Source organism: Alligator mississippiensis, chromosome 5 (genome assembly GCF_030867095.1).
Source record: "Alligator mississippiensis isolate rAllMis1 chromosome 5, rAllMis1, whole genome shotgun sequence".
Classification (NCBI taxonomy): Eukaryota; Metazoa; Chordata; order Crocodylia; family Alligatoridae; genus Alligator; species Alligator mississippiensis.
The window spans coordinates 55869503-55884613 of NC_081828.1; the positions used below are offsets into that span (position 1 = coordinate 55869503).

General features: G+C 44.3%; 1 protein-coding gene across 2 annotated transcripts in view; it reads left to right on the top strand.

Annotated features, from left to right (window-relative positions):
* Positions 1 to 6715: 6715 nt before the first annotated feature.
* The window catches only part of HMCN1 (hemicentin 1), a 354179-nt gene continuing 345783 nt past the window's right edge, over positions 6716 to 15111 (top strand). For both annotated transcript variants that reach the window (XM_006267576.4, XM_019500190.2), the window contains exon 1: positions 6716 to 7428. In XM_006267576.4, coding sequence (XP_006267638.2) covers positions 7140 to 7428 — 289 coding nt within the window. In that variant the 5' untranslated portion in view covers positions 6716 to 7139. The remainder of the gene's footprint in view (positions 7429 to 15111) is intronic.

The following is a 15111-nucleotide window of genomic DNA, read 5'->3' on the forward strand; positions in this document are numbered from 1 at the left end:
TGACTGGCTTTTGAGCAGTAATTGCAACAGAGGCAAACACCTGTTGTAGCATTCCTGTTGAGGGATATCATTTTAATCCTATCTGCCTCAAATACTGAATAAGTTCTTCGTAGACGTCACCTCATATCACTTTAACTTTTTTAGCGTGTTGGAAACTGGACAGCCTAGAATTTGAGCCTCCAAGCATTACTTTATTTTTAAATGTTTAGAATTTATATGTACCATTATCTAAGCTTCTATCTGTGGCTAGCATGCATACATCAAGCACAAAGAATTAAGACTGAATAACACTTAGATAAGCATAGTCTTTACACAATTTATGAAACAGAGACTGTCCCACTACTTAATCTCTCATAATACCACACACACACACACACACACACACACACACAGTGTTTGTTCCTGCAGACATAAATAGATATCCTCAACTGGCAGCAACTAGCAGAAAGATTGTATCTTTCTTTAAAAAAAAGAATGAAGTCCAAGCAAAGCAAGGAGAAGGGGTTTTGAGGAGGTGTGGGAAGAAGAATTTTATGTTTATAACATGTGGGGATATTTGTCAAATGCCTGTGGCCAAATGGCTTAGAGTATCTGGTATACGTGCTGGGATCCCTTACAAGAGAAGAGGTATCGTGAGAAAAGAATTCTGGTTGTTGTAGCCTGCTGAGTGTGGTCAATGGGATTGGAGAGGAGAAAAGTCTAGTGTATTTTTATAATGACAAATTGTTGGGTAATTAAAGAGTAGTTACAGCTTCAAATACAAACATTTTGATATTTAGCTTTAAAGGAAACCTGAACAGCTTTTTTGTGGTTTTTCAAGTGGACACTTACTTGTTCACTATGAACTGGACTGAAACTAGTAGTCATTAGATAATTGCAACTTTCTATCAGAGATTATAGGACTGAACAGATTCAGATGTATGTCCTAAAGATGAAAGGATTTATATCCAATACCCTCAGTTTCCTATTTTCCATAATATAAACTGATTTTTTTTTCTCAGATATTCTGTTGGTACTACATTTAAGAACAGTTAGGAGAAAGAAATTGAATGGCTTAGTTTTCTGTTGTCCTGCATCTGACAAAGTAATTTTTACTTTGGCAAAACAAATGTTAATAATACTACCAAACTAGAATGGGAACATTTTACACCTGACAAAACCTCCTTGTGGAACACAAGCATCAGAAGGAAAATATTGACCCTCAGTTCTTTTCCTCCCACCAGCTGATTCTGTCACAGCAAAGCCTGAATGCAATTTCATGGGACAAAGGGAAAAAAAATTGCTAACTACAGGGCTTTCTACCTGTGAATTTCAAATGCCCATATTGAAATCGGGCTGCAAATAATGGAGGTGTTAGAGCTTCAAGACTGTAAAGATCTTTTAATCGGAAAGTGTTCCAGTTTGTGATGTTAATGACAGTGGGATTCTTTTTTGGTTTCTTTGGGTATTGGATGTCTTATTTTAAGACTCATGTTAAAAGATATGTTTTTTAGAGTTGCTGTAACATGTTTCACAAAAACTTTACATCGGTTCTTTCTTGTAGTTTTTGCTCACCTTAACCACAAAGTAATTTAAGACCTAAAGTAGGTCGGTACTCTTTTCTGTGAAGATGAAAATAACAGGAGCTTATCTGTTATAAAGAACTGAACCAAAAATCGGGACCAAATGTTTCTAGTCTCTGGAGTAGTCAAAATCCAGATTCCAGTTTTGTGGCATGAACTCATCCTTATTCAGAAGATTTGGGGAAACCAGGTCTGATTTTTCTGCTGGTGAAGTTCCAGACAAGGCAAGTTTTCCATGGTTTGGGGTTTTATTGCGAACATTTTTGCACAGCTCTTGTTATGTACTTCTTATGACATCAGTGCTGAAGGGGAGAAGGAATGTAAACATCTGTTTTTTATAACCCAATTCCAGGCTTATAACCTGATTAGGATAGGCAAATGTTTCTATATGATTAATTTTCCAGTCACAACATGATGGTTTTGAGCACTGGAATTCAGTACTACTTCTAAAGTTTATAAACTAAGGCGGGGACTAATAATATGAATAGTATTGTATAGTTTAATTTTCATAACTGTGTCAAACATAACTACATTGCACTCTGTTCACCTTACTCATGTGACTAATCCCACTGAGAACAAAGGAACTGAATTTCCTCTCATTTTGGCTTGAAAATGATACACTGACTTTAAAAGTATGACTCCTGATCTAAAGGATAAGGCATTCAAGGGGACTGAGGTAGCGTGGAATCAGTTCTGGTCTCTGCCACAAACTTCTTAAGTGACCTTAGGCTGGTCACTTAGGGCATGTCCTGCCAAGTGCTCATGTGCAGTTTGCGGTGCCGGCCAGAGCCACCCTCTGGTTGTTGGCCAGGCTCTGGGCAGCCGGCTTGGTGCTGCTGCTGCCTCAAGAGGTTCCCAGGACCCCAGAGAAGGCTGCTGGGGCCAGCATAGGTGCTGGCCCCAGCCCCACCCCCCAGCCTGCCCCAGGTCAATTTGCTGTGTGCCAGAGCACATGTTCAGGTGTGTGCCCAGGGATAAACAGCAGAGGCACAAATATATGCCACTGCTGTCTCAGAGGGAATGTGTGCCCCTGCATGTGTGTAGATGTTGGGACATGCCCTTAGAATCTACTTTTTTCCCCAAAGATATTTAGGTGCCTTGTTGGATTCCTCTTTTCCTTTAGGCACCTAAATACCTTTTGAAAAATCTGGGCTTTAATTGTTTTGCCTCCATTTCACCTATTTGCATAGAATCATAGAAAAGTAGGGCTTGAAGGGACCTCGAGAGGTCATCTACTCCAACCCCTATTCTAGGCAGGATCATGCCTATTTAAATCTTCCCATGCAAATCCTTGTTTAACCTATTCCTTACACTACAAAATCAACCCAAAACATATTGCCCAAAGCCATCAAAATAACTAACCTGCCACAGGAAAAACAAGATGAGGGGTGTCCTGATGCTGAAGGATTGTTAAAATGCACTCACGAGATCCAAAGAAGAGGGCCTCCCCTGCCCCACATGCTCCCCACCACCCCAATCTGCTCCTGTGTATGTGTTGAACAAGGGATCCAACCTCAATGTAATGGTAATTCATGCAGAACCAGGGTCTAAATGGGAGAACAACCAAGCCTATTATGAGTAAGAGAAGGTGGTTTAGGTTCCGTGCCAATTAGCGTTTTACATTACTGGAATGCAACAACTGTAAATACTTATTTTATCCTTATATAAAATATACACACCTGCCCTACTGGAAATGTAACTGTATTTTGCATTATTGTTATTTTATAGTTTCATAGTTTCATAGTTGGTAGGGTCAGCAGGGACCTAAGCAGATCAAGTCCGACCCCCTGCCATGGGCAGGAAAGGATGCTGGGGTCAAATAACCCCGGCTAGGTGATTGTCTAGCCTTCTTTTGAAGGCCCCCAGGGTAGGGGTGAGCACCACCTCCCTTGGAACTTAGTTTCAGCTCCTAGCTTCCCTGACTGTGAAGTAGTGCCTCCTGATGTCTAGCCTGAATCTACTCACAGTCAGCTTATGGCCGTTATTCCTTGTTACTGCTGGTAGTGCACAGGGGAACAGGGACTCTCCCATTGCTTGTTGGTCCCCCTTGGCAAGTTTGTAGGCGGCCACCAGATCCCCTCTCAGCCTTCTTTTGTGGAGGCTGAACAGGTTCAGGTCCCATAGCCTCTCCTCATAGGGCCTACCCTGTTGCCCCCTGATCATGTGAGTGGCCCTCCTCTGGACCCTCTTGATGCTATCCACATCCCTCCTGAAGTACGTTGCCCAGAACTGGACGCAGTACTCCAACTGCAGTCTGACCAATGTCACATAGAGGGGGAGGATCACCTCCTTGGACCTGCTTGTGATGCATCTATGGATGCATAACAAGGTGCAGTTATGAAGAAGAGCTTGAGTAATGACTCTTTTTCATGACAAAAGCCATCACCTTATACACACATTGGCTTTGTCTTGAAAAAATGGGGTTTATCTCTTGCAAATTAATTGACATAGGGAAGGGAAAACTGTCCAGTTCATTGCAGACACATTAATCTCAGTGCTTCTTTTTTGCTTGCAAGAGACATCTAACCCCTTTATTCTCATCTGATTATCTGTCCCATTATTTTCTGTTCCTTCCTTGGTTTCACTGCATACTCACAATATCACCTTTTCTTCTGGTTGCCTCCATCCCTCAGAACTCATCTTCCCTTTTTTACCTTACCCAGAATCTACCTCCTACTGCCTTTCCCAATATACTGTTTCTATTCCCTGTTCTCTGGGAAACTGCCTTTTCCATGGATATTTAGGTCTCCAAAATATACATCCCATTTTTTGCCCCCATTTTTCAGGAATTCTTTCCTAAGTGCTACTTCTTTCAGCTAAATAAAGGCAGTCAAAAAGCCCAAGGTTGAATCCACTCAATCTTTGCAGGTTAGTCTAAGCTGTGTTGCTTGAACCAATAAACAAGTGAACAGACATTCACTTTTGATTCCAGAAATACAGCCATATGCCTTCAGTGGGCTAGGCCAGAAGCTGGGAGGTGCTAGAGCACATCCCCCTGCTGGGCTGCAGCAGACAGCTTGGGCCCAGGCTAGCCTGTGGGTGGGGGCTTGCAGGGAGGTATAAAGCATCCTGGGATGCTGGAGGACTGTGAATTAACTTGAATCTGGATCTGGGACAGACATTCAGTAAACTAATTTAACCTAAATCAGTTAAGTCTGGTACTACATCCATCTAGGTTTATCTTCAGCCAGTTTCAGCCATTTTAAAAGCACTTTGGGTAGGGACAGAAGTTACACATTAACCAGTTTAAGTAATCAGAAACTGGTTTAAACCTGTAACAGAACATAAGTTCAGTGCACATAAACCAGTTTCAAAATGACCCAAACTGGTTTAAGATAGCCATGGTTAAATGTAGTATCAGACTTAACTGATTTGGGTCAAACCGGTTTATGCAACTTCTGTCCCAAACCCCTTCCTTGTTTAAGTTAAACCAGAGTCCCCCAGCATCCCAGCATGCTTTTCAGCCCTTGGCTGGGCTGTGCTGTCTATTCCAGACAGCAGGGCTGTCTCCGCCCCTCCACTAGCTGGAGTAGTGGCGGGGGCATGGCATGATACTGGCCAGCATGGCCCCGCTGAGGCAAAGGGAGCAGGGAGGGGGTTTAAACCTTAATGGTACTTAGCCCCCTGGGAGGGGCCTGGCCATGCCCCAGGCCAGGTGCCCTCCACCCTTGCAGCTGCTGCTGAAGGGAAGGAAGGGTTGCTCTAGCATCCCCTGTCTTCTAGCCTGAGTCACTGCAGGCATGTGCCTGCATTTCCAGAATTGAAAGTGAATGTCTATTCACTTGCAAATTGATTCAATCTTTGCATTTTTGATTGACCTGCAAAGATTGAATCAATTCAGGCTCTGGCTTTTTGATTACCTGCCCCAAGCCTTTATGTGCACTGAACTTCTGTTGTGTTACAGATTTGATACAATTTCTGATCAGTTATACTGGTTTATGTGTCATTTCTGTCCCGACTCTTCATGTTCAGTTCTCTCCTTTCACTGTTATGCCATTTTTAGGGCTGCCTTGAGCTGGAACTCTTTCAGTTGTGAGGCAGGATTTTGCAGTTGCTTTAGAGGATTAGAGCCTGGGAGAGCTTGAAGGCTCTTAGGGGAGGAGAATTCAAAATCTGACTACTAATTTTGAATTACCTTGTGAAACAGCTAGCTGCAGGATTTCCCAGATCTTGTATTAGCAATTGCGGGCTGCAGGAGCAACAAGTAGAGAGCAGATTGCTAGATAACAAGATAGAGATGAGGCTTGGGGTGGGGAAGAGGCCAAGTTATGAGCAGAGGCATCTCCCCTTTCTTACCATCTGATACGCCTGTTTCAGGGCTAGAATGGGGGAGCTGGGAAAGGAGGGATAAAGAAGATCTGCTTTCTCCCAGCCCATATTTGTCATGTTTCTTTCAGTTCCATACTGGGAAAGTAATATAAGTGGTGCTCTTCTGCCTGCCAGCAATGAAGTTGTGTATTTGGGTACTTTTATCTCCCCACTATTACAAGGCTATTGCAAATCCTTGCTATTGCTTTCTCACTAGTAGGAGTAAAAGGTTTGAACTGACTGTGGATTGGGCTAGCCAGCTGGGCTGTGAGGACACAGGGAAGTGTCGGGAAAGTGAATGAGAGAAGTGGAGGAACTTGGAGGGGAGAGTTTTTAGCTATGTAGGAAAACTGTAAAGAGAATGGGGAAATTCCAGGTCTCCTCTATTGTGCAGGCACAGTCCTCAGCAGAACCACTTTGTGCTCCCCTGTCCCCAGGAGGTGGGGAGTGTTCTGCTTATTTTCCCTTTTTGGGAAGAGGGATTCTGTATCCCAGTGCCAAGGGTTAAAACTAGGATCAGAGATATGCAGCACCTTATCTTTTTCATCACTGGGAGAACTGAATTCATCCAGAAACTATCACAGAGCAGTAGGGGAAATGGTGTGTCTGTGGAGTGGATTTCCTTCCTGAGGCTGCCTTCTGTTTCTGTTGCTGCCCATGAGAGCTTTGTCCTAAGTGATTCTGTGGTACTCAAGTGACCCTATAAACATTTTTAAAAGTCTGCCCTAAAAAGGGGCCTCCAAAGCAAATGCAGGGAGGGGGGCATGGGTGACCAATGGGAAGACACGGCTGGGCTAGGCATCCGCTCCTTGTTGCCTCCCAGCAGCAGCCGGGAACCTCAGTCTCTGGCCAAAGACTCCAGCAGCAGCAGTAACAGCAGCAGAACATTGGGAGCTTCTGTCTCCTGCGAAAGAATCCAGCAGCAGCAATACTCACACAGTAGGGCATGGATGGGACTCTCTCCTCTTAGTCAATGAGACGCTGCCAAAGTTCTGCAGACAAGTAGAATGGGACGGGAGAGAAAACAGAAACTACCCATAAACAAAAGCTGCTGCATCTCTCTCCCTCCTTTCATCAAAGGGCTGGTGGAGCCTATGCGTGGGGTTTGTGCAGCTCAGATCTGAGCTGAACAAAAAACTTTTTCTTTTTCTTTTCTTTTTCACATTCAGAAGGGGAAAAAAAAGTTCAAATGCATTTCTCAGCCACAGGGGAAGCCCTTTGATTTCTATTCAGAACTAAGCACATTGCTTAGACACTAGTGAGGAGAAAATGATTTCCCGTGGAAATATTCCTGTCTGGGGAGTGGGATTCTGCATAGTGTTCTTGCTTGCTCTGTTTTCTTCTTGCTATGCACAAGATACCAGAGCAGAGAAGGAGCCCAGCGCTGATGAAATCCCAGAGGGAGCATCTACTTTGGCATTTGTGTTTGATGTTACCGGGTCCATGTATGATGACTTAGTTCAAGTTATTGAAGGGGCATCAAAAATTTTGGAAACCTCTTTGAAGAGACCCAAGAGACCACTTTACAACTTTGCTTTGGTGCCTTTCCATGATCCAGGTAAGGAAATATTTTTGGGGGTCCTGTGGACTGAGGAGATGTGTGTGTTTGTATATATGTCTGAAGATATTGGTGTCATACACTGAATTAAAGACATGCAATACATAAATATGTAAAGACATAATAGTGCTGCCACACTGAAGAAAGAAATTGAGGGAGACTAAGAGGCACAAAATGAAAAGGGAGCACAGTTCTTATATTCTTACCTTGCCTCCCTCCAAAAAAATGAAATTTCCTGCTCTGTTACATAGCATAAGTATTTTATGAAATGTCTTAGTCACCATTTTCCAATGAAATCCTCAACCAGAATAACTTGCCAGTGGTAAATTATATTCCATTAACTTCTTCCCTCCCTGTATGAGTACAGGAAATATGCATTAGAAAATCTGAAATGTTAGAAATGCACGTGTGACACCATAAACTTGACTTTAATCCAAGTGCACACAGAGAACAAACAACACAGATTGAAAAGCTCGATATCCCTTTTGTAACAGCCATTCAAAGTTGAAATGAAAACACTTTCTCCTGGTGGAGAACATTATTAGGAGTATTTGACTGTTTGGCTCCATTACCTACATCTACAGAATCTCCTGACTCCTGACTACTCCAGTAAAATCACATTTACTTGCGTTCTGATTGTGTGCTTCTATTAGGTTTCTGACCAGTAAAACGGTGTATCATAGTGTGACTTAGATTTAGTTCTTGCATCTTTCCCATTGTTTCTCCCCTTCCTCTATTTTTCTCTTGCCTTCTGCTATGTAACTGGGTATATTTTGTCTTTCTGTCTCTCTCAGCATCTGTTTTCTATCCCTTTCCTATCACTTTAAACTTGCTTTCTCCCCTTTCCTTGTCAAGCCTCTCCCAGTGACTTGAAACGGAAATAAGAGCTGGATGCCCCAGGCTGGAGAAGAGATCAGCCAGCACACAAGAGGAGCTCAAACTAAACGTGTATGGTAGTGTTTAAAGGAAAAAAAAATCTGTCCTAGGAAATCACTTTCCTGGTTCTGCTTTCCCTTTAGCACCTTAGAATGGAACATTCTGGGAATCATTCCACTAGGGTTCAAGTCAGATCAATATATTTAATCTCTTAGATGGATCTAGTGGCTTTTTTAAGTAAATCCAAAAACAAAAACACAAACACTCCCCTACCAAATATCTGCCATCAGAGTATTTACCTGTTATTATTGGAATCTCACAACTGAAAAAGTATGGAAAAACTTATTTTTTCCCATTCTTCCGTTTGTCCATGTTGTACAACTCTTGCATGTACAGCTTACGTTTTTAAGGTTATTCGTGCCTGTGGAATCAGAGTACCGTGTATGAAAAATATGTCACTGTCACCATTTCTCTCTAGAAGTAGGACAGTCTGTTTCCTTTGCTTTTCTGTCTTCCTGTAGCACTTTTAAAAGCAGATGCTGGTGATTGTAAAACTTAGCAAAGGGAAATTGGAATCCCCAAACACTTTTTAGGTTCTTTTTAAGCATCAAATGGATTCAGGTTAGCTCCATTTTGATTTCCCTCTTTTTTAATTTTAAACTGATTTTTATAATGGAAGTCTTGCCACTGGCTGCTTCTCTGTAACATCTTATAGCTCTGCTTTCCAGTGTGACTTGTTCTGGAACATTTTTAATCAAACCTGGAAGTGGGAAGGTGATATTATTCGGCATAACTGGCACACATGTATGATGGTGTATTTTGGGTTGGGTGGTGTGCTGTCATCCCCCACTTAATGTTACTGTTCCCTTCCCTCTACCTTTTCTCAATTTGGATAGAAAAGTCAACCAGCAATATTTTTCAGTGATTCTTCTAGTGTTTACTTTGTGTTACAGGTTTTCAGACTGCTCATTTCACCAAATCCTGTCTTCCCATGCCTCCCTTCTTCATTCAGTTTATTTTGTCTTCCCTTCCCTCAGACCTTTATAGTCTTTACTTTTCAGTCTTTCCTTCCTTCCATTTTTATCTCTGCTTCCATTTGAGTCTTGTTCTCTAACTCCTCTGCCATCTTGCTCTCCAAAGCTAAAATGGCCCATCCCTTTACAGCCTTCTTTCTGGCATCCCCTCAGGTGATCCCCTTCCTTGGTTAAAGCTTATTTAGTAACAAGCCTAAAATTAAATGTGCATAAGTTGGAAATGTGTTTGCAGTTATACATTTGCATATCCTAATATGCATCTTTACATAAATGATCAAATTCAAACAGAGTCAAGGATAGATTTTTTTTTTGTATGTGCACTAGCTTGAGGAAAAAATACTGTCACCTTAAACCTAGAAATTCTTCTTAATTTTGGAAAATAAAATGATTTGTGTAGTGATTTTTCTCCAATAGTACCAACCTTTCTCCAAATTTCCCATACAGGCTGCTACTTGATATCATAAAAATGTAGTGATAGCTTCTCATCCATCTATACCAGTATCCTATCTTGGTTATAAAAAATCTAGAAAAATAGCTGGCTTGCCTTGGCTCCAATCTGGCTGCACCAAGGAGGGGCATGGATTGGCCTGGCCCTGATCTGGCTGTGTTGGGCTTGGTAATTTGACAGCAGGGGAGGAGTGGCAGTATTAATTACTACTTCTCCCCTGCCACCAAATTTTCTAACCTTGTTGGGATGCCTTCAGACCAGATGCCATGGATCACAGGTTGGATTTGGCCTGAAGGCTGAGCATCCTGTATTAGGTAATGTTCAGTAGTCCCACAGAAATATTTTAACAGTTTGTGAGACCCTGGTGTTTGTCATGTAAAGACTGTTGGACTACACTGAAAATGCAGTAGATAACTGGGTTTTACAGATCCCTCTCTCTCTGCATAGAAATCTGCTGTTGTCTGGGGTAATTTCAAAAAGAGTAATCAGGTTTATGGCTAGTAAAATACCCTCTTAAGTCAAACATTTAATTTCACACAAAATGAGTGCTTGATGGATGGAAGGAAATGTGCCTTTTGTTTCTCTACGCAAGGCTCTTTTCATACCTTGAGCTTTTTTCATACCAGGTTTTCACAGAACAACTTTCTAAATACTGCCAATATGTAAGTAGGCTCAATTTTAAGTGTTCTACTACTTAAACATTTATAGCAAATAGAATTTAAGGGCAACAGCTTCAAGTACTTCAGAAACACAAACATTTGATCAACCTAAAAATTGTCCTAAAGGAGGAATTCTGATGTTTCTGTAACATTTACTGAGGAAGCTCTGAACAGTATCTCAAGACATATGACAAAAGGCACAAGTATGATACCATTTGAAATGCCTTGAACATCTGTCATTCTCCTGTGCTTGTTAGTGACAGCTTTCATAAAAAATGACTTTTTAGACCTGCAGTGATTTATTGTGGTGTGTGCTATGTGTCAATGCTGAAGTAGAATATGGCTAGGGACAGACATTACACATGAACTGGTTTAAGTGATCAGAAACTGGTTTAAGCCTGTAACAGAACAGATGTTCAGTGCACATAAACCAGTTTGAAAATGACTGAAACCGGTTTGAGACAAACCTGATTGAATGTAGTATCAGATTTAACTGATTTGGGTAAAACTGGTTTATGCAATGTCTGTCACAGACCCTTTGCTGTTTTAAGCTAAACTAGGAACCCCCAGAATCCCAGCATGCTCTCTGGGCTGGGTGTGGCTCTCTGTTCCACTGCAGAGCTGGGCCCTCCCCTCCACTCCCTGGCTAGAGCTCAGCTAGAGACTCACAGGCACAACAGGCTCTGCTGGCTTCCCTGTGCCCCCCCTCCCCTCCTCTCATCACTTGCTGCATAAGTGGAGATCCCTCTCTCCTTTCTCCTACAGTATGGACCTAACCAGCATGTGGTATGCTAGCTAATCCTGTGTAAGGCAGATAGGACAGTGTTCACTTAGGGTTTTTTGGAGGTAATCAACAGTTCAGAGGGTAATGCCTGTGCATTCCTTCCTTTGGAAAAAAGGTGTGTAAGAAGAGTTTGTAATGAGCAAGACTTTGGTTTCTGATGGGTTGTTAAATGCTGATAACAGAGCTGATAAATGTTCTATTATCAACAGGGATCTGGGTTTTCCGTTTCCCATGGAAAAATGGAGAAAACCATGGATTCCCTGTTTTTATTGGAAAAAATGCGGATTTCCCTTTTAAGCAGAGAAATCCATGGAGTCTCTGCTTTTGCAAAGAGCTCTAGCAGGCTGGAACAAGCCTGCAAGAGCTGATTGCAGAAAGGGTGGAAAATCCCCAGCCCTACCCGGAGGGGAGGGAGAGGGGGAAGGGCGGGGCCTGAGCCTCTAAGTCAGACATGCTGGGCTCAGGCTCAGACTCACTCTTCGCCCCTGGATCCTAGAGGTAAGTGGGGCTTGGGGGCTGTGGGGCAGGGCTGGGGAAGGGGGCTGGGGGTTGAGGGAGTGGGGGTGCTGCTGGCCCAGGTGGCACACCACAGTCAGGTGCAGGGCCAGGGGGTGAGGGCAGGGGTGCCCCTCTGCAGGGGGCTTCACGGGCAAGCAATGCAGGGCAAGCATGCTGCCCAGTTGGCTGCTCAGGGGAGGGAAAGGGGGAGGCTCGCATGTAGCTGGCTGCACAGCTCTGTGGCTGGCTCTGCAGTGGTGGTGAGTGATGGGTGAGGGGAGGCTCGCACGCGGTGGCCACTGCCGCTTACCTGTGGGGCTGTGCCAGCAGAGATGGCCGCTGTATACAAAACCTCCCACGCACAGCTCCGAGCATGGCTCCACGGCGGCAGTGGTGGCACGGGAGGTTTTGTATGCAGCGGCCATCACCGCTGGCATGGCCCCACGGGTAAACAGCAGTTGCTGCTGTGTGCCAGCAGTGACAGCTGCTGTTTACAAAACCTCCCCGTGCTGCTGCTACCACTGCTGCTGCGGAGCCACACTTGGAGCCGTGTGGTCGGCTGCATGGCAGCCGTGGCAGTGTGGTGGTGGCTGTGGCTGCAGAGCAGAATGGGATGGTGGTGGGGATGGTTGTGTGCCACTCAACTGCCACCACACTGCTGCTGCTGCCCTGTGGCTGGCCACACAGCTCCAGGCATGGCTCCATGGTGGCATGGGGAGGTTTTGTATGCAGCTGCCATCTCCTCTGGCATGGACCCACAGGTAAGCGGCAGTGGCCACCATGTGTGAGCCCCCCCTCACCCCAGCCACCATCTCTCATTGCCACTGCAGAGCTGGCTATGGAGCTGTGCAGTCAGCCGCATGTGAGCCTCCCTCTCCCCCTCCTCTGGACAGCCGGCTCGGTGGCATGCATGCCCCACATCACTTGCCCACAAAGCCCCCTTCAGAGGGGCACCCCTGCCCTCATCCCCCAGTCCTGCATCTGGCTGCAGTGTGCCACCTGGGGCCAGCAGCACCCCCCACTCCCTCAGACCCCAGCCACCTTCCCCAGCCCTTTCCCACAGCCCCCAAGCCCCACTTACCTCTAGGATCCAGGAGCAAAGGGCATGGCTCTGCAGTGGCAGGGCTTGCCTGCAAAGCCCCCTACAACCCCCCAGCCAGCATGCAGCTGCCACCACCCTGCACCACCATGGAGCTGTGCAGCCAATTATGGGGCATAAACAGTGGTCCAGTGGTGGCCGCTGCATGCAAGCCCCACTTTCCACCCCCCGACCGGGCGGCACATATGTGGCCCACACACAGTGGTTGCCACCATACTGCTGCTGCCATGCCCTGTGCCACTTGCCCACAAAGCCATGCGGGTGGCCATGGGATGGTAGTGCAGGGTGCAGTGGCAGAGTTGCTGTGGCAGCCTCTGCGTGTGAACCCCCTGTCAGGCCACCTGGTACATGTGTGTCCTGCAGCGTGGCATCCCTGTCTTCACCCCCTGGCCCTGCTCCTGGGAGTGGGCACAGGGGCACGCTCCCCCCTTCTTGTTCTACCCTCCAGCACCTTCCCTTTCCTCCACCCTGCCCCGCTTCTTCCCCTACACACACACACCTGCTGGGGTGGGTGTCAGTGTCTGTGTGTGCCTCTGTGTCTGCATGTCTGTGCCTGCATGTCTGTGTCTGTGGGTCTGGGAGGCTGTTGTGAGGGGCATCAGGAGGGCTGTTGAGGCTGTGGAGGGGGGGTGTGGGGGGGGGCTTTAATTTTTATCACAGATTTTAGGTTTTTAATCAGAGAATTTGCAATTTTTAATCAGAGAAAACCAGGATCCCTGGTTATCGGTGGGCGGGGAGGGGAGCTCCCTAATCATAGCATCCTGCTGGGCCCTGGCCACGCCCCCCTCAGCTCAGCCTTGGGGAAGGAAGGGCTGCTCATCTGGGATGTCTGTTTGGTTACAAAATTGATTTAGCCTAGTCAGGTTAGACTAACCTGCAAAGATTGAATCAATTCAGGCTCAGGCTTTTTGAACGTCTGTCCCTAGTCTATGTGGCCACAACATGGGTTTTGGTAAAACCTCAGTGAAAGTACTCTATGTGGAAAAGCAGCTATTAACAACCAGAGATTTTGAACACAATGCCCACAGTTTGAGAGTTAAAATCTGTGATGTTGATATGGTCCAGAATTGTGAGTTATACAAAGTTAAGATCTGGTTCAGATTCTCCCTGTACTCTGCCACTAACATTCTGTGGTTGTTGGAAGAAGTTTTGGTTTGGATTTCCTAATAATCGTTGTACTGAATATCATATTGTATGTGTGTGCAGATCTTTCTCAGTGCCTAATCAGCAAAGCAAAATTACATAGACTGTGAAATATTCTGTTGTCAAAGAAAAATTTCCTAGAAGACTTATGTATCCAGTGCAAAGATTAAAAAATCCCAAATTAAGGAGTGTTGGCACAGAAAAGTGTTGTATTACTTTAGATTTCAGATCAAAGACTACTCTTGTAGTTTACAGTGACTTCTGGCCTCCTGCTAGTAAATGTCACTGACTTCAGTGAGAACATGATCAGACACAGAATATCCTTATTTAATGTCTTTATTCAGCCAAATCTTACGTATATGCCATTAAGGAGTTTGGGAATGGAAAGGAGTTTAATGGGCTAGATTTGTCCCTGGTGTAACTTCGGTGAAGCCAGTAGAGTTACATCAGAAATGAATTTCACGTTATGTAATACTCTCTGTATTGTAAACAATCATGCATTTAGAGTGAATGTCATTTTAAAATAATGCTGTAGTAATTTTAGCTTGTCTTTCAAAGAGAAATGAAGGGAAGGATCTTATTTCACCATGTGTTATCTAATGTATTACCTGCAATATCTATGGTAATGGTAATGGTGATCAATATTTCATAGAAACCTTAAATTTTGAGAGGCAGACTAGTTTATAAATATGTCACTTCTAATGGGTGAACCAAATTATAGAGCTCTTTGTAAGAGAAATCCATTTAAAAATTAGACCTAAGTTTTACAGTTGTGTTTCAGCACCTAACCCAGACCCTCAAAAATGGAGCAAAACAGTTTATTATAGTGTACTTATTATGAGGGACTGGATAACATAGAAACTAAGATGTTTTCCTATATATTGTGACCTTATTAAAAACGTGCTTTGATAGTGTTTAAAATACTACTCTTATTTTCCCCTGGGCTGTTATAGACAGTATGTTTGTGTTGCAGTACAGTTATATTGAGGTCTATGTGAACTTTCTAGTGTAGTTTTTCAGGGTTTTCTATTCTGAAGGGCATTTAAGAAACCAGTGAATTAAATGTCACCCCGAAGGGGTGTTTGAAAATGTTCTTCCCATTTTACAGTTGGAGAATCAGTACAGAGTAGTTAAAGGTCTAA